Source organism: Tasmannia lanceolata, unplaced genomic scaffold, assembly GCF_043159265.1.
Source record: "Tasmannia lanceolata isolate RefF3 unplaced genomic scaffold, GAP_Taslan_0.1 ptg000037l, whole genome shotgun sequence".
Taxonomy (NCBI): Eukaryota; Viridiplantae; Streptophyta; class Magnoliopsida; order Canellales; family Winteraceae; genus Tasmannia; species Tasmannia lanceolata.
In genome coordinates, this window is record NW_027518714.1 from 1,345,274 (window position 1) to 1,371,759 (window position 26,486).

General features: G+C 36.9%; 1 protein-coding gene across 1 annotated transcript in view; it reads left to right on the top strand.

Moving 5' to 3' along the window:
* The first annotated feature begins 1,831 nt into the window (after positions 1–1,831).
* GMI1 (gamma-irradiation and mitomycin c induced 1) overlaps positions 1,832–26,486 on the top strand; it is a 76,642-nt gene continuing 51,987 nt past the window's right edge. Inside the window, exons 1-10 of the mRNA XM_077370697.1 lie at positions 1,832–1,982; positions 5,163–5,590; positions 5,727–5,759; positions 6,007–6,093; positions 6,207–6,262; positions 12,914–12,997; positions 17,221–17,293; positions 17,719–17,774; positions 17,874–17,970; positions 18,135–18,203. Of these exons, the coding sequence (XP_077226812.1) occupies positions 5,264–5,590; positions 5,727–5,759; positions 6,007–6,093; positions 6,207–6,262; positions 12,914–12,997; positions 17,221–17,293; positions 17,719–17,774; positions 17,874–17,970; positions 18,135–18,203 (882 nt within the window). The 5' untranslated portion in view covers positions 1,832–1,982; positions 5,163–5,263. The remainder of the gene's footprint in view (positions 1,983–5,162; positions 5,591–5,726; positions 5,760–6,006; positions 6,094–6,206; positions 6,263–12,913; positions 12,998–17,220; positions 17,294–17,718; positions 17,775–17,873; positions 17,971–18,134; positions 18,204–26,486) is intronic.

Genomic DNA, 26,486 nt, shown 5'->3' on the forward strand with positions numbered 1-26,486 from the left:
ATAGATTCTAGATATGTTGGTTTTCTATTCTCAACTTATGATACTTTAAAAATCTGCTTCTCTAGTGCAAATAATTCACATAATGATGAAGAGGGTAAAGCTATTCTGAAAATTTAATGGCCTAAAGACCCTTCAGTGAAGATGATCAAGCTAAGGCACAATCTATGAGTGGAGATGTGGAAGCAGTTTCCAACAGTTTTATCCTGAAATTCTATAAATCTTACTCTTACCCTTTGATTCTCAATTCTTTCAGTAAAATGGTATTTTGTACAATGGTATTTTTACCAAAAAAAAAAGTTCATTTTGTTCTGTTCTAATAATACAAAGGTTTGATATTATCTCTTGCTAGAAATTAATCAATCCTTGCCTCTGAGCCTTACCGATATTAGTTCTTACCATAGTGTTGCTCTTGTAACTGTTACCAATGTCCAATTCGATTTTTTCGGTGATGCCTGTGTAGCATTACTCAATAAGATATTCCAAATCTATAGGAGGAGGATAATTGGACAACCTTATTGTATGTTGTCATTCCTTGTTAGCATTCATGGACATTGACTTTGACAATACTTTTTTTTTTCTTTGTTTCTAAATCTCTAATGCTCTGTTTGGTTGCCGGGTTTTTTTTGTTCCCGGGAGTTATGTGGGAGAAAAAAATACTCTGGGAGATAGGTGGGAAAAAAAGAGTCCTGGAAGTATCCTGGTAAAATAAAAATCCCATGTTTGGTTATGTGGGAGAAAAAAATACCCTGGGAGATATGGTGGGAGAAAAAAAAACCTTTGTTTGGTTGCTTGAACTGTTGGGTAGAAAAAAATTCTTCTCAAGCTTATTTTTGGTTCCTGAGTTTATTTTGGTTCCTGGGGTTATCTTGGAATGGGATGAAAAGGCAATCATTACAAAAGTGGGATTAAAAAATTCACCCCACAAGTAATCATTACAAGAGTGGGATTAAAATAAACCTAGTGCTAAAAGGCAACCAAACATGGGATGGGACCAAAATTTAACTTACTCTCCAACAAAACTCCCAGGCACAAAAAAAACCCAGCAACCAAACAGAGCTAAGATATTAGATATTGGTGCATATATTGAGTGTAGAAAAATCCGGCCCGCCCGAGCCGACCCGAAAACTACCTCGGGTAGGGTTGGCCGGTTGGGTTTTTAAAAAATAAACCCGACCCGACCCGAAGTAGTTTCATGCGTAGGGTAGGGTAGCGTAGGGTAAGGTAGGGTTCTCGAAAACCCCACCCGCCCGACCCGAGTTGCAACCTAGTAAAAATGCCACTGCAAAATATTCTCTTAATAGCATGGTTTTCGAGTGTCTCCGTCAAATTGCCTTTTCTGTACTATCCGTACGTTCGACCTTTTTTTAAATTTGATTCTATTCAAGGGAATTTCAACAGACGGCAGGCGTTTAAAATCCCAACCATACACATCGGCTATCGCGCAGGTGGGAAGCTTACCGCTTACCCCAATACCACTGATTCGTGTCAGGCGGTAGCAAAATGGTAACGGTGCGCATTGCGCTACACGCACAAGTTATAAACATTGGGACTTGTTAGCGGACGACTGAACGAGTGCCGTTTTGTTTAAAAAGTTCTTTTCATATGTGACACGTGGGTATTAATTAGCATTGCAACATTTTTTGGGTCTACTGGAATGGCTAAAATACCCCAGTAGGTAAGGTCAAATTTTCAGAGTTTAACGGACGAAATGACTCATTCACGATGCGGCATTCGTTTGAAAATTCAACCCAAGTAAAGGGTATTTTAGTCATTAAACATCCGGTCTCAATTTCCGGGACGGAGCCCCGTTTTAGAACTTCTTCTTACATGAACTGATTTAAGTACTCATAAAGAAGCTTCGACAGCACGCAACGCTTCTTCCGCTTCCATTCCGGTGCCTTCTCCTTTTATTCTCTCTGGTTTCCTTGTGCACCTTTACTCTGTTCCTAAAACCTTAGCATTTCTGCCATCATTTTTCGAAGGTAAATTTTCTCGCGTTTCCAAAAATCTTCATTTTTCTCTCTGTTTTTGTTTCTGATTTTTATTTTTCGTTGAATGCTAGGATTCTCGATTTTTTTGCACTTCGCAACCTTTTCTGCTGATTTCCCTAGGTTTATTAGTGTATTTTCATCAGATTACTCTGTCTTTGCATTTTTTGGTTTGCCTTGTGGTAAATTGATGTTTTTCACGCATGTTCAGCAAAAATGGTGGTGCTTTTGCTTCAGAGGTCTTTAGATTTCTCTCAGCTCTTGTATCTGATTGTTTTGGAGTAATTTTCATTACGTGCTATGTTTCCATATTTTACACAGTTTCTAAACTTTTCCTGCTGATATCTCTAGATTTGTTCCTGCTTTCTCACCCGATTTCTTCGTCTCTGTGTTGTTTGGTGGTGTATCATTTGGTATTCGATTTTTCTTCTTGCGTTGTTAGTAATAAAAAGGTGGTAGGTTTACTTCAGAAATCTCGATTTCTCTCGGCTGCTGTAGCCGTTTATTTGAAGAAGATTTCATCGCATACCATGATTGCCGGTTTTATTCAGTTTCCGAAACTTTCCTGCTGATATCTCTAGGTTTATTGGTACATTGTGCTAGATTACCTAGTCTTTGTGATGTTTGGTGTTTCATTTGGCAATTGAGATTTATCCATGTGTTTTCAGCAAAAAAGTTGATATGTTTGCTTCAATATGGAGTTCTCTCTGCTTTGTTGCTGACCGTTTGAAGAAATTTTCGCTGCATACATTTTTCTGGTTTTATTTACTTTTTGAACTTTTCCTGCTAATATCGGAATCGTGCATTTTTTCGTAGTTCTTATGGGGGTATTGTGTTTCCAGTAGTCTGATTCTAATGCCAGCACTGCATGCAGCTGATTACTGTGTATTAATGTTGCAAAAATTGATTTTTTAAGCTTAATTTTCTAGCTGTTTTGGGCAGTTTTAGGTTTTCATGGGCCGATAATTGTAATATTTCCTCAGTCAACCTATGCAAAGTATGTTTTTTTTTGCTAACTTTTTTGTTGCTTTTTCATTATTTTTATTTAGCAGGTTGCCATCTAGTTCTATCATTTCATATTTTTTAATTATCTTATTTTCGGCTTAGGCTGAGCCACCTGATTTAGGAAGGCTATGGGAAGAGCAGAACAATTAAAGAAATTCAGGGATGTTCTGAAAATTACAGATTTTGCAGAAATTTATTTGAAATTAACATAAATTAGCTTAAAGAATTTTCAGAACTCAATACTTAAGGTTAGTATAATCGTTTTCAAATCTGGACAAAGGATGAACATAAATTTATGTTTCAAGAAACTGAATTAAATCCTTAATCTTACATCTTTTATCCTAAATAATCAAGAAACGAATTTATATATTGATAAGAGGATTACATGGGAGGACACCTCACTGGAGAATCTCACCATCTTCTCCCTTAAAAAAATATTGATCAGAGGATTTCAGATTAGAAACTAACATCTACAGAACTGAAATAACATCTTGTTACATCAATTGTTAATCAAACAAAAATCTTAAAGCAAACAAATAATTAAAGTCCTATTAATCATGGCCGACTCCTAGATTCCCTTTGAAAGTAAATAAGACATGGAAGCCTTCAGCCTTCTTCAGTGATGGACATGGAAAACTATTAATCAAAGTCCTACTAATCATGGTTGACTGTAACACTCCTTAAGAAAGCAACTAAGTCATGGAAGCCCCTTTAATGTTGGACTTGAAAAACTACCTTCTTCAGTGATGGACGTGAAAAACTAATAATCAAAGTCCTACTAATCATGTCCAACTGTTACACTCCTCAAGAAAGCAAATAAGTCATGGAAGCCCCTTCAGTGTTGGACGTGAAAAACTAGTAATCAAAGTTCTACTAGGCATGTCCGACTGCTACTCCCTATGAAAGCAAATAAGACATGGAAGCCCGCTTTAGTGCTGGGCGTGATAATAAGTGGATCCCATCAATGGGCCTAGGTCCCTTTGGTTTTCCTATTTGGTTGGTAATGAGGGATGGTCCCTATAACTAGCTTTGTGCTGATTCCAAACTTTATTGTTTCACATGCATTAAAGCTTCGTAATATATATTTTTTAAATTTCTCATGCATTCTTTCCAAGTTTTTGAAAATTGAAAGGAATAACATAATATGAAGGCTTTAAAAAGAAAATAGTATTACATCTCTTGGGGCTTGATGTTTCTAAGATTATGGGTCCCACCAACCTATGGCACACGTATGGTGTTCATGGCTGTTGATCTGGTGGTGTACATAGTGAACTTGCCAAAATGGCTGTCACTGGGTTATGTTAATTGCTTCGTCAGATCAGAAAGAGGCTTTCTTGGGTTTATCCCCTGTTAGGTTTTGACCACTGTCCATTTGCTAGTCATGATTGGATGGTTAACAATGTCTGATCACCGAAATTGTTGGCTTGTACCCCATACAAGTGATCCACCAGATCAATGGCTGACCACTGTACACGAGTGTTAGCTGTAGATGGGGCTGGCGAAACATGGGAAAATCAAGTCACTTGCGGCTTCCATGTAAAATTCACTTTTAAAAGGTTACTCATAGGTGATGCAATGATGGTTTATGTTGTTTATGGGATGAGAAATCCAGGTGTCATGTCTGAGGCCTGCTTAATTTCCTTGTGCATGTATGTGTATGGTGATTGAAACCAGTCAAGAAGTAGACCTCACCAATTAGGACTTTCTCCCTTTTAATGTGAACCATTGCCATTTTGTTTTGTCCATCTCTGTGAATTCGACCAATCACCTGGCTACATTTATTTTGTCAGTGCAATTTTGAGCTTCCCGTCTATGGCTGTGACCAATGCTTACCGGTACCTATATCTGTACACGTGCACCTGTACGGTGAGATTGTGGGCTTGCTACAATTTTGCGAGGTCTTGTGTTCACCATGTTGAAGGCAGAAAAAGTAGACCAACTGGTGGTCTTTGTATAACTATTGTATGTTTATGTTGCCTGGTTTTATATTCAACCTTTTCTTTATGTATTTCTCTACTTTTACCTTTACTAGAATACTGTTTATTTACATTTTGTAAATCCCCTCAAAATGCGACTGCTTACCAGATTACTTTCATGAGGTTGCTGCTTATATTGAGTATGTACTGGAATTTGTCCCCATATCCTTAACTCATCACATGATCTTGGCAGGAACGGACCGTTAAGATTTAGTGCATGCCTTGTGAACAGCTGATAGAAGTTAAGCTGGTTTGTTTTTTCAAGTCTATTCGACCAGGGGGAAACTTAATCATATGGCATATCGAAATCCTCGAAAAAGACCTTTTGTAGAATGCTTGGATGAAGATCTGGAGAAAGTCTACAAGTTTCGAATTTTGTTGCCCAATGGCGCAACCACAGGTTTGATTTTGCGCGAACCAGGGGAGGGTATGTCTCTTGATGAATTTATTCACGCTGTGAGAGAGGAGTTTGAAAGAACTGCAAAAAGAACCTCGGGTTCTAAGAGGAAGATCATGTGGGACGGAAATGTTTATCTGGAGGATCTGTCTGAAAACAAGATCAGGAAGAGAATCTCATTCAACCATTTTAAAACCAATGAATTACACATACTAAGGCTGCATGTATATCCGAGACCCATTTCATTTAAATTTACTCTCTCCCTCCCTCTCATACCCTTCATTTTATTAGCCCGTTATGTTTCATCTTAGCTCTCTAAGGAGTAACATGCTAATGTTCTCTGCTTCTGTTTTTAATTAGGATGGTGGCAAAGAGACTACAGGTACTTTTCAGGTGATTTTCTATTTTGATGGTTTTCTTTGTTATCATTTTTTTTGTTGTAATCGTCTATAATTATCTATTGAGTACCCTTTGAGTTATATTGTGTATATGTGGTTCTTATGTCTTACATTTTCTGCAGTATAGCCCTTTGTTGTGACTTTGTTGTACTTCCATACCTTAGGGTGTTTGTCGGAAAGCTTAGTTGGCTATTGTCTAACTTTAATTGTGGGACTGATTTTTGGTATTTGTGTTTTTTCAGAACATGTGGGATTTGACACCTCATACCGACCTGCTATCAGAACTTCCAGCGGAGTATACCTTTGAAACTTCTCTTGCTGACTTAATTGTAAGTCACCAAGTTGTTCTTGACTAAAGTGGTATTTGGTAGTTAGTTTTAGTCATTTGTGTATGTGATCGTCTGTCTTCCTTACACTTCTTGCATACCATATGGCTTACCAGGATAATTCATTGCAAGCAGTATGGTTTAATGGTCCAGATGAGAGAAGGTTGGTCAGGTAAGTGTTAATACTTCGACTTTCTTTTGCTCTTTCGTTACATTGATGCAATGTGAAAATTGCGAGCTCACACAGCACAAGTTGTTTGTTTTTTCTTTAAAGCCTCATTTGCATTGCTTGCTCCATGGCACATTGCTTCTGCTTTGTATAAAGGTCAATCTTGATTTTTTTGCGAGTCACTTTGGATATCTGGCCTTAAAGGGAATTGCCTCCAAGGTGAACGAAGTGCCAAACGACAAGTGTTATGTTTACATAGTTAGTGAGGGTAATCGAAATTAGCCTTGATGATAGATTGCATAGCTGCGGTCCAAACAATATATGCTTTAATTAAATTGTTTTAACCTTATCTTCATACTAATTAGACTAGTTAATTCTTACTCAGCAAGCTTATAATGTTCTTGATAAATAAGACGAAGTACCTTCTAAGTGATGAAGATTGCGTAGCTCGTCATACCCGAGAAACTCAATTGACAAGATCAGTTGAAAAAAACACTCAAGCATTAGGTTTCGATTTAGTATGAATTTCGATTGTGATAGAATTGAAAACATGTCGGTTTAATTTTGTAACACATATTGGCATAGTGTACCTCCCATACATAACAATTTTAGTTTCATGCTTCGGTATGTGTTTCGGCGGGGATGAAAAAAGAATCATTTCGTTTATTTCATGTTAATTTCGGTTGAAATTTCAAACCATGTCAAGGTTTATGGTTTTGGTTTCTGTATGCACTTCTGTCATGGCAGAAGTGGAAACATTTCGGTTTTGGATGGATGTTTCAGTGGAAATCCTGTAAAATCACGGAAACATATGCAAATGATAGGCATTTAAGACGAAATTTTAAGAAGTGCCACAATAAGTACAGATACGCACTCAAAAACCATCACATAAGCAAAAAAAAAAAAAACTCAAAATGGTTTAGCAATGTTGAACACCTAGAGACACATGCCGTCACGAGTGTTCGATAATTTAATACATACCACATTTTACATGTAACCACATGCTTATATATACATAATACATGTAACCACGTGTGTCTTTTACATGTGTCTTTTTTTTTTTTAAAGGCAACCAAATATATTAAAAGGGAGGACCAAGGAGGTCACCCAAAGATAGGACCAAGGAGAACAGATAAAACAACACAAAAGCAGGAACTATAATAGATACTTAGCATTATAATAGATACTTATATTATATCTATAATAGATACTTAGCACGTTTCTTTCCATTGCCATTCGCTTTCTTTCCAAGAAAATATTTTATTGGAAAACCTTTTCCTCAAGAAATTCGTTAATACATATTATAACCATACATATCATAGGTGGGGCCCACCATTTTCATACAAAGTCATGCATATAGTGTGACCCACCATTTTACACATGTTATTGATGGATAGGGCCACTTTTTTTACACCCCATGTTTTATATTGGGTGGAGCCTAGCATTTTAGACCTCAGGTTTTTATGGGGTTGAACCAACCATCTCCATCTAAATCCATACACAGAGTTGGGCCCACCATTTTACTCCTAATGTTATTGACAGGGTGGGGCTTACCATCTCTACCAAAACCTATGCATTACGGTGGGTCTCACCATTGTACAAACGTATATAGCATGTTCTCGGAATATATATATATATATATATGTATATATATATATATATATATATATATATAGAGAGAGAGAGAGAGAGAGAGAGAGAGAGAGAGAGAGAGAGAGAGAGAGAGGATTGTACGCTCGAGCGTACCAAGCTTATGGTACGCTCGAGTGCCCAATCACATGGGTCCCACATTTTTTGTGGTGATCCAAAGCATTCATTTGCAAGGCCCTATCATAGATAGGATGTGTACCAAAAATCAGCTCCATTGAATCATCCTAACCCCTCCAAAAGTGGAGGGTAAAAATGGGCAGATTTGTGGACACACAGTGTCTGTCCATTTTGACCTCCACAAATGGATGGGTTAGGATGATCCTATGGAGCTGATTTTTGGTACACACCCCATCTATGTAAGGGCCTTTCAAATGAATGCTTTGGATCATGCTAACAAAGTGGGCCCACATGTGATTGGGCACTCGAGCGTACCATAAGCTTGGTACACTCGAGCGTACAATCCTTTTCCTCATAGATATATATATATATATATTACATACACTAGATTTCACATGCATTTCATCTAAATATTATTATTTATCACATTGATGTAATATTACTAATGCACTTACAGTTTTGGTTTCAGTATGCATTTCAATCTTGATATGCATTTCAACAGGAATGAAAACAAAAACATTTCAGTTGTTTCGTGTGGGTTTTAGTGGACATTTAAAACGATGGGTGCAATTTACACCTAAATTACAATTTCATTGCACACCTTAATGCACAGTAAATGATGATTTCCGTTTCTGGTTTTCAATATATACTTTCCATTCATTTATTTTCTGTGCTATCTTGTTTTTCATTAGATCTCAGGTGCTTGTCCTAAGTAATTTGTTCTTTCTTGTTAGCCTAATTTTGACAGAGTTGTTCATAAATTATTATTTTCTGGTTGGGATTATAAGTTTAGGTTATGATTGGCGCAATTTTTTTACACCTTTATATCCTTGTTTGAATTTAGGGGCCTTTCACCTAGGATGTGATCCTTGTTTTAGTTTCTGGGTGGTTATTTGTGGGGCTTTGGGTAATTCACTACTCAAATGGTATTGTTGTATTTGTTATTAAGCGTCTTTGCTGGTTTTATACAAGAGTTGCTGAGTAGTTTTTTTTAGCAATAATGTGCGTGTCGGTTACTCTCTTTCTTCTTTGTGGATTTTGGTGGTTATTTTCAAGTCACAATTTTTTTTAAACTTTTGGCATTTAAAATTGTGTTCAACTTTTTTTGTTTTGAATGGTGAAAATTGCGTTCAACTATTGGATACTTATATGAGCAGTGTCTTTTTTTGACGAAGATAACATAAATTTAGTAAAGAAATAGAATATTACAAAGGAAGATCATGAGGGAACAAAGTTCCAACATTCAACAAAGGCCTCCCAGCATCTATGCATATGCGAAAAACAAAATCCCACTCTCTAACCTCATCGCCTATCTCACCAATAAACTTCGCAAATCTCCCATGCCCCGCTCGATTACCACGAACCCAAGTGGCTGTGTTGGATCTGTACGAGTACGAGTGTCAGAATCTGATATGAATATGGAATGTTAGAATCTGATATGAATATGAGTGTCAGATTCGACAAACCTCAAATAGAAAGATTTGTGGGTTTGCCAAAATCTTTTAATCAATTCTTAAATTTTAATTGTTTAGATTATAATATAGTTATAACAAGTAAAATACTTAAATATAATTTTAATTGGTTATGCAAATATAATAATTTATTTCCTTAGCAAAGCTCATTTTCAGAATGGATAAAACGCAAAACATGCCGTAATAGTAAAGTTATGGTCGTAGTATTTATGGGAAAAAATAGATAAAAGAGATTTATAAGTGTAACGTAGAGAAGAGGTAACATTAGCCGCGCGCCACCTTCGGTTTCATGCCTTCCCTCGAATCTGCTAATGAAAGTGTGTAACCCACAATGGAGAGCTCTCACCTCAACTGTGAACGAGATAATGTGCTCTATATGTCCTTAAACAGAGAACTAGATGTGCTTTTGACATTCCTGTAAAATGCCTCCAATCTCTGCTGGTCCATGATTGTCAAGGGAACAACCATCAACATTGACTTATATGGACTTGGGAGGCGAACAGTGCTTTTAGCCACAAAATTTCTCTTAGACCCTCTCCCATTCAAAATATCATTCCAATTTCCCAAAGTCTTTCTAATCAAGTAACACCAAAAATCACATCTCTGTGAAGCCCAACTAGCCACCATGAACTTGACATTCCAAGCCACCGTGGATACAACTCAAGATCTACCATCCAATGTCCATGCGTTTCTTGCACACCAAAGACACTGTATCACCAAAAGAAATGATTGTGCCTACCCCTAGGGAACCAAGCTTTCCTAGTGTCCAACTCTAATAAAATAATAAGATACTGAAAAAATGGATAATGTCCCAAAGGGATTATCCCAGGGAACCAAGTTTTCCTAATCTCCAACTCTCTAATAAAGTAATAAGCTACCAACAAAGTTCAACCGCACCCAATCATTCGTAAACCACTCAAAAACTTGGATCCAAATTACAAGCCGTTGCATTGCAGTGGATGAACAAGTGATCCACAAATTCTTTCTCTTGAAGGCACACGGTACATCTATTTTCCATTTGAAAATTCCTCATCTTGTCCACCACAGTACTTTTCTTTACCATGATCGTCCAAAGGAATTGCTATTTTTTATTTAAAAAAAAAAAGGAATCATCATTTTTTATTTTTTATTTTTGAAATCGAGGTGGAAGTATTTTTTTTTTTTTGAAATCGATCCGGGTTTAAGTTTTTATCCCTCCTGCAACCTTGATGGTTTTAGGAACCACTCAAGTGAGAAACCGAGGTGGATCTTTTTTTTATTGTCAAGAGGTAAGTAATGAAGCACCAAGCTATTTTTTGGGTGATCCGCATGAGTCACATTAACTATGTGCTCCCGCAGATTGGTGGTGTACCAAGTTAATTGAGTATCTCACCAGTTTAGCTGAGTTGACTCGGCTAAAACTTTCTTGCCTACCTAACCGAAGAAAAAAAACAAAAGAAAAAAGCACTGCAACTTTTTTTTATCCATTTCAGCACTCCCGCATGATTTTTGAATATGGACGTAAAATAGATATGGAGGGTGGAAAGAGTACCATTTATGAGGGTAATACCACTGTCCAAAGAGAGGAAAAGTCTCCTCTTATTTTTGTTTTTAAGGTAATGAGTGTGAACAAGCATTGTATCCCTTGCTTAGAGGTGTACTAAGGTTAATTGTATGATGGGACAACATTGTAGAATATTCTGATCGTTGTAAATCTATGATCTCAGACTTCTAATCATGGTGAGTTCTTCTATTCATAGTGCATTCTTTCAAAGGAGGCCTTCTCTTCTTGAGGTAGTTTTGAGGTGTTGCATGGATTCTTGGTAGCAGATTGTCGAATTGCGTCTTGAGACGGATTCACTTGGGATATTTTAGGGATTACATAAAGGCAAACGAATCTAGAGGGTTTTGTTTGTTGTCTCTTTGTTTATTCTAAACCACATGCGGTTGTCGACGTTTGAGGAGACAAAAAAGGTCCACAAGACAAGGATTTTTGAATCCTAGAAGCCGACAATTTTCTGGGGAAGCTGTCCGAGGCTGTTGGAACCTCGTAATTAAAGGTATACCTGTCTTTTTTACTGAAAATCATCCTTGTAGTTTTTTTTTTTTCCTTTTTTTTTGGAGGGTGGAGTGTCCAGCAACAACCTCCATGGATTCTTGCTAGATTCTTGGGGGAAGGGTATCGAATCACATGCTAGGACGGATTTGTGCAGGACATGTTAGGATTCGTCCTATAGTCATGTTCCAATGTATCTTGTGCGAATTCGATATGCCAATAAGTCGACATTTTGATGATGAATTCGTTGATTCTGGCTGGATTCAAGCTTGTTGGTGGTTGATTTCTCGTGGGAAATTAATTTGATAACGTGTGTACCTATTTTTTGTAATTTTTTATGAAAATCATTTTAAGCCATTTTTTTTCCATTTTTCTTTTCTTTTTTCAGTCGTGTGTACGGGTGGCGTGGGGGTGGGGGTGTGGAATATTCCAATAACCTTCCTACACAATATTTGGCTGGATTCGAGCTTGTTGGTGGCTGTAATATTTACAAATTATTGGGACACTGTAACCCAGCATTTTTTTTGTTATTTTCTATGGAAATCATGTCAATCTATGTTTAATGTTTATTTTTCTTGTGGGAATATTTCAACAACCTCACTTCTCTGTTTTCGGTTGGATTCGAGACCGATGGGTGTTGGAATCTAGTTGGATTTCCATTCCCTATCCTATCTGATTGTGTGGAGCCACATGCTGGAGGAAATCTCATCGGAAAACGCTGAGCACACGTGTGCGCCGTTTGTGTGTGTGTGTGAATCTCGAGTAGCCTCCCTAGTAGCCCTCTTTGTTCGAATTGTGCGTGTGCGTGTGCGTGTCTGTCTGTCTGAGGGGGAATCTCCCATGCATTTAATGTTTATATGGAGTTCATTAATTCATTCATCATAATTTTGAAATACTAGTAGTTATTCTAGATTTTCTAGTGCTTTTGTATATTTTGGAGAATTGAGGTGTTTGTAATGAGACTGCAGGCTAGATTATGCTGCACTCAAAGGTCAAGTCTTTGAGCCATTTTAGGTGCAGGTGGGGACTTATTGCGGGGATAGGATACGCGTATGGAATTATCAATCATGCATGATGGGGTTTTTAATGTGCTTTTTCATTCGAAGGAAAAAAAAATTGTTATTAATGTGATTCTCGCACGGGCTTTTTTTTTTTTTGACATCATTGGTCTACATAAGTTGTTGGTCTTCTCAAGGATACGGGTAGATCTAATTATTCAAATAATCAATTCTTACGTTTCTATACACATTTTTACCTTTTTTGGCTTCAGGATGTATGACTTATTTCCTACTTTGTTTCTGGTTCATTGCATTTGAGCTTTATTACTGGCATGAATTCATATTTTATTTTAATTTCTGAGTCCTTGGTTGTTTTTCGCAGTGTGACAATTGATGAGCATGGGATTTCAATCATTGATACAGGGCCAGGAATGGATGGCACCGATAAGAAGTCCATTGTGAAGTGGTATTTGTCTTTTTTTTTACCAAGCTATAATTTTGTGAATTGGTATGTTGTAGCAATGCCTTTCACGTAGTGTGCACCCAAAATTCTTTCCTTGTTGAATGCTTACATTTTGTTGTTTAAGAACTTGTAAAATGAAAAATATAGGCATACTGTAGTTTTCATGTTCATGCATTTTCTTTTAGTCGGATAAATGCATGGGAGGCTTCATTTTTTAGTAAATGTTGGATTCATGCTATGGATGTTTTGGGCTTGAGTGCTGAGATTGACTTTGTATATCATAGTGTAATTTTCCCTTGTTCTCAAATTGGTGGCATTTGGGACCACTTGTGTTGGTGAATTATTTCAGTCCCAATATACTGAATTTCTTGTTGTAAATGCATTTTATTGATAAAGAGATGATTAACCGATTCCTCATCCTCAATGCAAAGTGCACAATGATTAATGATCAACATGTTTCTCTACCTCAAGAAATCCACTGTCTGAATACGCTTTTGGATGGCGGCCCATACTAGAGAAGTATGGAGCAGTGTTTTAAAGAGGTTCGATATCTCTTGGGTTTTCCCCCTGGACTTCTCACACGCGTTGGAGTGCTGGTTCTTTTCTCCTTGGAGAGGAGGAAAGGAAAAATTTTATGGTATATTTTCTTCTTAACGGTTGTTTGGGTATTATGGAAGGAAATGAATGCTAGAATATTCAAAGGAGTGGTAAAAAGTGCCCCCTATCTGGCTTCTAAGATGATGGCTCTTTCGATGTTTTGGGCAAAACCCCTCCATAGCTTCTCCTTTGTGTCCCCTTTTGATTTATGGAATGGTTGGAGATTGGTGTGTTCCACTGCCGAGATTTTTCTACCACTATCATCCAAGATTGGGAGCCTCCAGATGGGGGTCTTCTCAAATTGAATTTCGATGCCTCAATTCTTGGCAACCCCGGTCCGGCCAGCATTGGAATAGCCGATTCGAGCGAGGCGGAAATGTGGGCTGCCTATCAGGGGATTAAATTATTTGTGTGTGTGGTTTTTTTTTTTTTTTTGGGGGGGGGGGGAGGATGGACCTCAATTGTGTTATGGTGGAAGGTGACTCCCTCATGCTTCGTTTGGTTGCACAAATGCTCGGCAGCCATCAGAATTTGGTTTGTATTTGGCATGCCATTCCACGTTTGGTTGCCAAAATGCATTGGACTCCCTTTGATTCCCTTGGATGTCTCTCATGTAATAATTACTTGTCTCTTTCTTGTCCCCTTCTTCCAAAAGCAAAGAATTATGGTTGAATTTTGTAGGGAATGATGCTCTCTCTCTCTCCTCTCTCCCTATATTGGTAATGACACCCCCAACTTTTTCTCCTACTCTCCAAGTATATGCCGCGCAACCAAACACCACTACACAATTTTTCGAGGTAATTCAAGGCAAATCAAAATGCTTGTCTCCTCCCTTTGACTTCCTATTCCACTACTCTCCGAGCCACCCCAAGCAACCAAACATAGCATTAATTTCATTAAATGGTTATCCGGTTCCCACTCTTTTCCTTGGCGATCCGTGGATTTCTTCAATGAGATTTTGGACATTGTGGGTTTAAACAATATTTCCTTTCGTCATATTAGGAGATCGGCCAATGGAGTGGCGGATACGTTGGCCAAAAGCGGAGTTCACTTGGAGATCGTAGAGCATTATGATTTCTTCATCCTTGACATTCTGGAGTTCCTTTAGTTTTGTATATTGTTTGTGCATTTTCCTATTTCTTCTGTATATTCTTTGACCATTTCGGTCTTTTTAATGAAATCCTTGGCCATTAGAAAAATGCATTTTATTGATTTGAGTCTTGACGAGAACCCTTAGTTGTAAATTTTGTTTCGTTTGCCGTTTCGTTTTGGTGAGTAGAATGGAACGTTTAGGTCATTTCGTTCTGATTTCTTTTGAAACTTTTTGTTCCGCTACGACAAGGGAATTTTTTAATAGTTAGAAATATGAAAAATCCCAAAAAATCAGAAATTGTTAAATGAATATAAGAAACAATTAAATGAATAAAATATGCAAAAGATTTAGCATTTACTTAAAGGAAAATCACCATCATCTGAAATGCCTGTGTTAACTAGTGTGTTGACCAGTGCCTGACAAGATGAAAAAATTTTAGAGACCAAATTATGAGAAATTTTTACCGGACTTTTGGGATTTAATAATGTTTGGGCATGATAGAATTTATGAATTTTTAAAATTGGAAAAATACCCCATCGTTTGGAAGTTAAGATTTTGACTCCACCCATTTTTTTTTTTTTCGAATTTTGTACTAGAACGGGAAAGATGGCTTTTTATCCTTTTAGATTTGGGTCTTGAAACTATTTTTGATAGATTCAAATGGGGGGTTTTCCCTTATTTACATGTAAATCTTAAGTAAATGGTTCTTAAAATGACTTTACATGTATACAGAGAGGAGGAAAGAAGAAGGGAAGAGAACCAATAAGAGACAAGGGGAGTGAAGCAAATCAACAGAAGAAGGGAAGAGAACCAATAAGAGACAAGGGCAGTGAAGCAAAACAACCAAGTTGACAGATTTCGGCCGATATCCGGAATTTCGGAAATTTTGGTTGAAATAACCGAAATTGACCGAAATTTCGACCAAAACAAAATGGACCCCCATTTCGTTCCAGTTTTTGGCCGAAACCGAAATGGTTCCCCCATTTCGGGCAAAATGAAACGAAATTTACAACAATGCGAGAACCAAACATGCCACCAAAAGATTCAATACCGTGGTAACGGGATGATGATCTGAAGTTATTTTGGAACAATCTCAAATCAATTTAAAAATATCAGATACAAATGCTGTACGGGGAAAATTCAATGCCTTCTGATCTGTTTCAATAAATTCAATTTTAGAATAAAATTGTCATTTTTGTTTGGTATTTGTAATTATAAAAACCTCAAATTTCATGTAAATCAAGCTCTTTGGGCAAAGTGAAGAGTGAATTTAGTGTGCCCTAAATGCGGACTCTTCTTTGTCAAACATTGTCTTGGACAAGATCCAATTCTATTTTAAAATATTCTCAGACCAGACATCTTCGAAGCAAGCAGTTCTAAACCAACACCTATAGGTCTGATCAGAAGAAATCTGATTTAAAAGAAAGAGCAACTTGGTAAAAATGTTTCTTATTTGTTAGCAGAAAACCTTGAATTTCAACCAAGGCAACTTCTGGAGCCAAAATGAGGACAATGTTAAAAATATCTATAATATCCTGAACAACAAATTAAGAAAGAGAGAAGATGATTGAGAAATTAAGAGGAGTGATGCTGGCCTAGAGAAGAAAGAGAAGCAGAGAATAGGAAGAGAAATAGTAAGGGGAGAAAAATCTGCTTGAATATTCCAGAAGCTGCCCATATTTCACTCCATCAGGACCCAAAGTTCACTCCATCATGCATATATATAGGCAACAAATAAAAATAAAAATTAACTCCCTAAATAACACAGAAATAAAATTCCTAAAAGTAAATAACATGGAAATAAAATCCCTAAATAGCATTATGCCCTTGCTGGGTCCCACGGGTATGGCCCCGCCTAATATAGTGTCTACGATTCACGTCATTCTCCCCTTCTTGAAAGAGCTTTTCCTATGGTTCCTAACTAGCCTCATCGTCTTGGTAATCCGCCTGGATCAAATATGTAGATGATCCACTATAGTAGTAGGAACAGGAGTGGCAACGGGGCAGGGCGGGGCCGGATGTTGCATTCCTGTCCCCATCCCTTCCTCAAGGAAGATTCCCCGTCTCTGCTTCGGGTTTGTCGAGGAATCCCTGTCCCCACCCCTCGGGGAAAATCTAATCCCCCATCCCTGCCACCGCTCCGCACACTGTTCATGGCACTTGTGAAATATTGGTGTCTATATAAACCTTTGAGATACTGTTGGAGCTGCATCTATCTTAGTGTTTAAATGACAGAACATATTCAATGCATACAAAAAATGATGATATGCTCATATGGGAAGTATTATGTAATAGTAATAAACATCACATTATCAATATAATCTCAAAAACACATTATTCATTTAAAGAAAGTAAGTGTCTATGCCCGGCATGCTCTCTTCTCTTTTCATAATTCTTATGCTGCTTTGGATCTAGGCTTTTCATGATGTGTGAAATATTTGTGTCCTGTATGTTCTCTCTATTGTTTAACCTTTTAGACTTTGTTGGAGCTGCATCGATCTTAGGATTGATTGGTTGTCATTTGCGACTTTTCTAGGGGAAAGATTGGTTCCTCAAATCATAGGTCATCTAGAGGATTAGCTGTAGGAGGAAAACCTCCATATTTAATGGTAAGTTTTGAAACTTTATGTAATGCGTATATTTGGGCATCTCAAAATTTGGCTATTCAAACCAATTTTTGGTCGGGTCAGTAGGGCCAAAAGCCAGTTTGACTAGGCTGAATCAGATGCTTTTCATTATTTATTTTTGGCAATAGTAGTTTGGTTGACTTCTATTGATTAAGAAAACTTTCATGGTTAATTTTGACATAGCTTTTGAGCACCATAGAGTGTATTTTTATTGGCTGTGGTTAATTCTTCAATTTATCATGGTTATGACTTCCAGTGTCTTATGTTTTAAAATGTAAAATTGAAAAAACTACTAGTCTTGTACCTTAAATTTGTTTATTTCAAATTCCCTCCAAAATGATTCTTTGTAGACCGTCTTTATAAAATTTCTTGTGTTCTCTTGAAAATTCTGCTTGGAGTATATGCAGCCATTTTTCGGTATGTTTGGTTATGGTGGACCTATTGCCTCAATGCATCTGGGAAGGTACCAACATTTATGGAATGTGTTCTGCTTTTTCGATTAGTTCCATTGAGATATGACTTGGTTCATAGTTCCATTTCATTCCCTTAATGTTTCTGTTAGGCGTGCTTTAGTTTCTTCCAAGACGAAAGAATCAAAGAAAGTCTATACTCTACTTCTTGAGAGAGAAGCTTTGCTCAGTTCAAAAGGCATTTGGAGGGTAATACTTTCTGGTCATGAATTTGAAATGCTTTTTTCCTTTTTCATGTTATTTATTTCTTTCCTTTTTTTCTTTGGTATGACTGTTTTCATATACTTTCCTTGCTTATATCTTTTACCTTTAGTTTAATTTTTAGCTGATGGTGCAATTGGATTATACTGTAGACTGATGGTGGCATTAGGGATCCTTCGGATTCTGAAATCAAGATGTCACCTCATGGTAGCTTCACGAAGGTATCTATTATAGAAATTTCCTTAAAACTCATTTTCTTGTCTTTCCGTGATTGTTTTGTGGCGTGTTTTCTTGTGAGACAGCCAAATCCTATCTTTTGGGTGGCGATCCCTTTCATTCCTTGAAGATTTTCCTTTTACCTATGCAAGATTCAACTTTGAAAATGCTCAGAAGAAAATTCTGACGTGCAAGTATAGGATTCCATAATCTAGAAAGAAATGTTTCATGCATTAATCTTAGTGTGAAAACCTCCAGCTGGTTCGTTGTAGTAGATAACCGTCAGTTGGAATGTATTGAAAGGAACACCATACAATGAGTTGGAATATTGATAATGTTAAAATTAATAGGCTTAAGCATAGGCCATGTTGAAGCCCCCAACCAGCACGCTTAGAAGGAGATGGGAAAAAATGAAAAATGTTCCGAAATATGGCAGTTTTGACCACTTTGGTTGTGTTCTTTTAGCATTCTCTTAATTCTCATTTTGGAAGCAAGAATCACTTCTCATTCTTTGGAGTGCTTTAGGGATCACAATAATGTTTCATAACTTACATGTATGGCTATTTTAGTCACTTTCTGTAAGACAACTAATTTTGTTATTTACTTATTTTCTACAAGGTAGGAGTATTTTGGTAAAGTGTTTCTCTCAACCCAAAGAGATGGAGGGATGGAGAGAGGATAACTTTAGTCTTAGTACCTCTTTCGTCTAAGTGTCATCCTTCACATTTGCTTCACAAAGAATGTTTTGGAAACCCATTAATGGTCTTAAAGAATATAAACTCAACTCAACTCAAGTCAACAAAGCCTTGTCCGGGTCGGCTAAATGAATCCTTTAGAAAATTTTCATGAAGAAGGTGAAAGGAATCTACCCGGTTCAAATTGATAATAATAATTCTCATTTATAGAACCATTCAAAAAATAATAATAATTCTCATTTATAGCATCCGCCATCTCGGTACCAAGGTTTTAAATATCGGTTTCAGTTTCGATTTCGGTACCAATAAAGTTTCAGTGAAAATTTTAGTGGAAATCCTGTAAGATCACGGAAACGTATGGAAACACATGCAAATGATGAATTTTAAGATGAAACTTGAGCAAATACGAGAATAAGCACAACTACATACTTAGAAACCATCATATAAGCTAGACAGCCATTCATTTTGTAATGGTTTAATATCATTGAACACTTAGTGACATGTGTGTCATGCATGTTTAATAATTCAGTACATTAGAATGCACAGATGCTTTCCCTTATGTAGGGCAATGAGAAGGTTGGAATCATTAGAATGAATTAGAGAACCAACATGAATAGGAGGAATATAACCAAGAACGGGGATAAAAGTAATAAGAATGTACCATTTCAAAAAATAAAAATAAATAATAAGAATGTATGCAGAAGTACTGGACACATTTTTTTTTTTGAAATACACAATTTTTAAATATTCCTTTTTTTTTGTAATACACAGTTTTAAATTTCAATGAAATTGACATGAAATGATCAAAATATTTTCATTTCCATCCCACTAAAACACACACTGAAATCAAAGCACATTACGAAACCGAAACAATAAGTGTATTAGTGGTATACTACTACATTAGTACGTATTACATAGCTATGTTTATATGAATTGCATGTGAAATGCGGGGTATGTATTATGTCTAAATACATATAGGGAAAACTGTTTCTGAGGTCAAGCTCAAATAAGCTTATCCGAGCTCGAGCTCAGAAATAGTGTGGGCCCACATTTTTGGGGTGATCCAAAGCATTCATTTGAAAGACCCTTACATAGATAGGGTGTTCACAAAAAATCAGGTGGTTAGGATCATCCTTACCCTTCCATTTGTGGAGGGAAAAAAATGGGCAGATTTGTGGAGAAACATTATCTGTCCATTTTTCCTTCCACTTTTGGATGGGTTAGTATGATCCTATGGACGTGATTTTTTGTACACACCCTATCTATGTAAGGGCCTTTCAAATGAATGCTTTGGATCACCCCAAAAATGTGGCCCACATGAGTTTTTGACACTCAGAAACTATTTTCCCCATACACACGCGCTCGCGCACGCGCACACACATATATGAAATGCATGAGAAATGTGGTATGTATTGCATCAGACATGCACGCCAATGCGTGTCACTAGGTGTTCGATGTTGTTAAGCCATTATGGGTAGTTTTTATTGTATGACGGTTTTTTAGTCTGCATTTGTGCTTATGTACATTTTTCATATGTACATTTTCATGTGTACATTTTTCCTAATAGCACTTAATGAAATTTCATCATTTTCATATGTACATTTTTTTTTGTAATTTTACTGGATTTCAACTGAAATTTCCATATGAAACCGTCATGTTTTCATTTCCATCACGATTGAAACACATACCAAAACTGAAACTTGGAACGGCATGGTTCTAAAGGATTAAATTTGTCATTTCTCCTCAATGGTCTTCTTTCTTTTGGAATACCCTTGTAACTCCTTATCGTACACCTCTTTTGGGATTGAAATAGTAGAGGAATGAAGAACATGAATAGGAATATGAGCACGAAGGTGTATCTCATCGCACATGTCATTTCTTCTTTAAGTGAGGCACCCGAGGAGGAAAAATAAGGAAATGACTCAAAGAAAGCAACATCCGTGGAGACGATATGTTTCCCTGAGACAAGATTGTATCCTATGAAGACACCGCAAATAGTTTTAGGATCCAATTTTGTACGATTTGGTTTCAAATAGAGCACATGCATACAAAAACAGATTGATTTGGACACAAGGCTTATAAAAGAGATATCAAATGAAGAATTGTAGATCACATATGATTTATCATGTAGGTTGTACTCAATACTCTATCTGCCCAAAAACGTTTGGGAACTCCCATGCTCATCAGTTGCCCTCGTGTCACGTCAAGTAAGTGTCTATTTTTTCTTGTTGCTACTCCATTTGGTTGTGGAGTGTACACTTCAACTTTGGAAAACTATCTTATTCTTTGCAAGGTTGCTATTGATTCCCCATCAAGATATTCTTTTTCATGATTAGATCATCATTTTTTTCTCTCCTTTTCAAAATGAATAACTTGAATCTTTTGGAATAGTATGGCAATTCTCGGTACTTCATCCCATGTCTTCACGTGATACATTATTGTACAACAAATCTAGTAAAGTAATAGTAGCCATCCGTAGAGCCAATCAGGGAGAAGCCATCAGTGTAAACATTGTGAAATGAAGATATACTTCTGTTAATACTCAACGAAAACAAAGTTCATCAATGCTGTATTTGACAGACCTGACATGGACTACCCATGTCACTGACTTCGAACCATGGTTTTAAATTTCGGATTTAGTTGGGACCGAAACCGAAATTTTGGCGAAATCTGAAATTTCGGCGTAAAATTTCGAAAAATTGATATTTTTTAAATATTATTAGGTCGAAATTTGGGAATTACTAAAATAATTTTTTATTACTGGATTTCTACCGAAATTTCACGAGATAACTACTTAACCTACGCAAATGAAGGACGTCCTCGCTAGATGTGCCACGACCTAATTTGGTTGGAACTAAAACCATTATGATTACTACTCGACTGAAGTGTTGGTGGAGAATATGCGTCCAGGAGATGAAGACTAGTCGCTTCATGACCACTACCAATCTTCTCCTTCGTGCCACGTCCTAAACAATATTACCAGGGTCGCCCTCCCACTCTCTGACCCACGATCCGGGGTCCCACGACCCGAAACATGGGTCGTTTGCTACCCGGATCGCAAAAAATGGCGACCCGGGCGACCCGCGGGAAAGGGAGAGATGCATAGAGAGGGAAGAAGGGAGGAACTAAAAAAAACACTCTCATTCCGGCCTTAATCTAAACATACCAATTGGAGGCGAAAAAAGAGAAAAAAAAATGAAGAAAGAGAGAAGAGGTAGAGACTAACGTGAAACTTGTTTTGTCATTAACTTCCATTGAAGATCTCCTCTGGAAATACAATCGATGTACTATTGTAAAACATCCTTCCCGACTTGTTTGAGAGAGAGAGAGAGAGGAGAGAGCTTGTAAAAGGCATAAGAGATGAAGGAGAAGGGAAATCGTGGAAGGAATAAAGCCACTTAAGCCGACCACAAGCCTATGATATTGGCACCTCTTTTTTAAACATCTGTCAAAGGGTGGGAAATATTGTGTTTTAAATAGCCGACCCAACCGCTTAAATACTGTCGTCAAAAGGTGAGAAATATTGTGCTTTAAACAGCCGGGCATAGCCACTTAAATATTGCCTGCATTCTCAAATGATTAGTGTGTGTGTGTGTGTGTTTTTTTTTTTTCTTCAAATTTTATATATTATGGATATGATTAGAATTGGAATTTCCATTTTGAATATATGTGAATGGCATACATAAGGTTTTCGGTTTTGTTTATTAAATGTATGTAGTATGGACTATAGAATGATATTCTTGTAAAAATATATGAATATATATATATATATATATATATATATATATATATATATATATATATATATATATATATATATATTCACCAGAGCATCCAAACCGCCTTGCGACTCGAAATAGCGAACCGACTTAGCCTACCCTCTTCCTACCGCGTACCGGGCTACCATCGTACCCCGTACCCGTTCCCATACCAGAACGAATTGCGTTCCAGGTAACCTTGGTCCTGAATTATATGACAATTGACAAGTAAAAATGGTTAAAAGTATAAAAGGTTATATTGCAATTCAGTTTTTTGATTAAACTACTAACGAATAGAAAACTAGTATATTGCAATTCAGATTTTTGGTTACTAACTAATTACAATCTCTCCTTTTCTTGTGTTAATGGATAACGAATCATTAACAATGCACACCTTTTCTTGACCATAAAGCAAATTATACGAAGTGAATGGATTGGAGTCATGTGGTTTGGTGCTCAAGAATCAATAATCCATGAAGGACTCGATGAGGTCCGACACATTCGATTAGCGGATGGAGTACCTGATTGAGCCAAGGTTGAAGAGGATGTGGATCCTTCTCACTGATTCAACCGGTAACAAAGCTGCTCCAACTGTGATGCAAGAAACTGTTTGATCTAGACATTGGAACAATTGAGTTGGGAGCAATGACAAGATGGGATCTTGTAGGTGGTACTGTCAGCTCGTAGGCTTCAGGTATTGACAATTGGCTTTAGTAATTTTCCCTTTTGATTGTTCCTATTGAACCTCTGAGGCCTTCCATGCAATACCCAATAAGTTTCCCTAGTATGCTGAGTCTTCCCACAGTGAGCACATCATAATTTATCTTTATCATCTACTTTCATGGCTCACTGATTACCTTAATTTCCCCCTTTCAACGGACCAGTCAACTACCCAAGCTTTCCTCTACCGCCATTAGTATGCATCTTCGTAGATTAGGACCATTCAAGGTAATTTGAATAATCAAACTTCACCGTCGTAACCTTGACGTATATTGGATCACATAGTTTCTAGCCAGAGGAGCATTACCTGGAGTCCCAAACACCTGGAAGTGGCTTTTGAATCACCAATAGTCACTATCTTCTATCTTTGAAACCTAAAAAGTCCTTCAGGTAGCCACTGTAGCGATTTGACAAATTCTCCCTCGCCAATTACTACAGCTTGGGGGTGACAATGAGAAGAGATCCTTTTTCACAGGTGTTAATGTATAAAAGCAAAATAATGCCTCTCTCCAACAGCTTAAGCTTTTGGAGAAGTTGGTAAGTGAACATGGTATCAGAGCAAAGGTCTTGATTTCAAATCTCCCAGATAGCAAAAGTCCACATGCGATAGTCGGCCCAAAGTGGGACCACATGTGCCACGTGTTTGCCAAGTGGGCCACACGTGCGGGGGAGTGTTAAAGTATAAAAGCAAAATAATGCCTCTCTCCAACAGCTTAAGCTTTTGGAGAAGTTGGTAAGTTAACAACAGGAAATGGTGAAATCTTCAAAATCTCAATAGATCTCGGAATCATACAAGTTAATTATTAGTTTGGGTGAAAAATCCTTTGCAAAAAAATTGTAGATCGCCGCTTCCCAAAAAATCCCCCTTAGAAACTTGTGTTGCCGTAAACCCCAAACTGAGTTTTTCTTCAATTTTTGAAGAAACCTTAATATAAACTTGCTTCAAAAGTTTACCAAAAAATATGTATAAATCACATTGTATGTTCATGTGATCTAGAATCTAGGTCTTCGTATCATTTAAAAAAAAAATCTGGCTCTTCATCATCCCAAGAATGTGTCTTTACAACTGCGTCAACCGTACAACCCTAAGATGCACGTCCCTAAGATGTTACCTTGAGGTTCAAAACTCAAAGAAAGGGGAGCAACGACTATCGATCTTGAAGCTCTGATACGAAGTTGCGATTTAGCCCTGTAAATGTATCAAGAAATGAGGGAAGAAGAGAGATTAAAATGAGGAGACGAGCAGAGAGGAAGTTAGTTCGTGGGTTCCAAAGTCTGAACCCTACAACCCCTTTTAATTATTTATATGGACAAACATCACAAATAGGGTTTCATTATTCACATCACTATTCACGTGAATAATGGTATGCCACGTGAGTTCCTATATAATGTGAAACATATCGACATAAAAGTGTACATAAATTAGATTAAGAAGAAGAAATCTGCAGACGCAAGAATGAAGGACGAAATGGAGGAAAGAAGATGAAGCAGAAGTGAGAGAGTTCATTAGGATGGGGGAAAGAATTCTTGAGGATGGAAAAGCCCAACCAGCCAACCTTTTACCTTTTTAATTCAAATGCCCAGGTGGGCCTACTTCATAAATCATATCACTTAAGTGAGTCCATTTCAAAAGAAGTCACTTAAGTGAGTTATAAACAATTAAGAAAAGGAAAAAAGGAATGGAATTTATCCTAAACCAGTGAACCACTCTCACAGAAACTGTTAAGAGGGGTGACGGGGAGGATATCAGCGCCCAAAAACTAATATAAACCTACATACATAAGGAAAAACCAAAACCCAACTTACGTATGTATATGATGGACCCTATCTCTCTACTTTTACAGATTCTACTGTATTATTAGCTGGTCGGATTGTTGATAGCATCATTTGACATTAAGAGGAATGTGGTGGAGTGTGATATTAACTTGTGCGTGATGTCGTAAGTGTATGGTTAGCTAAATATGTACATGCACTGGGGGCACATTGTGTTTCTGGAGGTATCTACAAATGAACAAACTTGTTGTATTATTAATATGATAATATATATTTGTAGCTGCTTCTCCTGATCTAATGGCCCCATGTTACTTTTGACATGATTATTTACATTTACATATGCTCCTAATCACACCTGATCTGATGATGGCTCATGACCATCTGGTTCAATCCCCTTTCCCAATGCTAAGAAGAACCTTTGTTCAATGTTTTACATTTCGGTTTCAGTTTCAGTTTTAGTTTCGGTCACCATGGAAACATAAACATATTGGTTTTGGTTGGAAATTTCGGTAGAATTCCTGTAAAATTACGGAAACGTGTGGAAACATATGAAAATGGTAGAATTTTAAGATGAAACTTCAAGAAATGCTAGAATAAGCACAAATACACACTTAGATACGATCACATAAGCAAGAAAACCATTCATAATGATTTGGCAACATCAAACACCTGGTGACATGCGTTGTCGCACATGTCTGATGATTCTCTACATACAGCATTTCACATATGATTCATTTATAAAAATGTATACATAATATATATACATATATATTAGATTTCACCTGCAATTCATATAAGTTTAAATATATAACACATACTGATATAGTATAGCATTAATACACATGATTTTGGTTTTGGTACTAGTTTCGGTGAGGAAGCAGAAATATTTCGGTTATTCTGTGTCGGTTGCTGTAGAAATTTAAAATCACGCCTCTGTTGAATGTTCGCTACTGTAAAGAGCATACATAAATCATGCTGCGCTTTTTTCTACCATGAATGGAAAATTTTCATTATTTGAACATCCATGACATAAAACTTTGGATCATGGTTTGTAAAACTTTGGATTATGGTTTCTCATGCTAAAACTTTGGCAGCTATGTTTGTTTGATAAAATATCTTCATTTGTTCCCTTTTTTACTTTTGCTATGAGTCCATGATACATAAAATTTTCATGTAATTTATCTTATCCATAATATTTCATTCGATTGACAATTCATAAAACTTGGGTCATTATCTTATCCATTATCTTATCCATCATGCTGACAGCACTTACAAGATGGTGCATGGTTTAAAATTCAAATATGTGTTTTACTTCACACTATTAGGGTATATTATTGGTAAG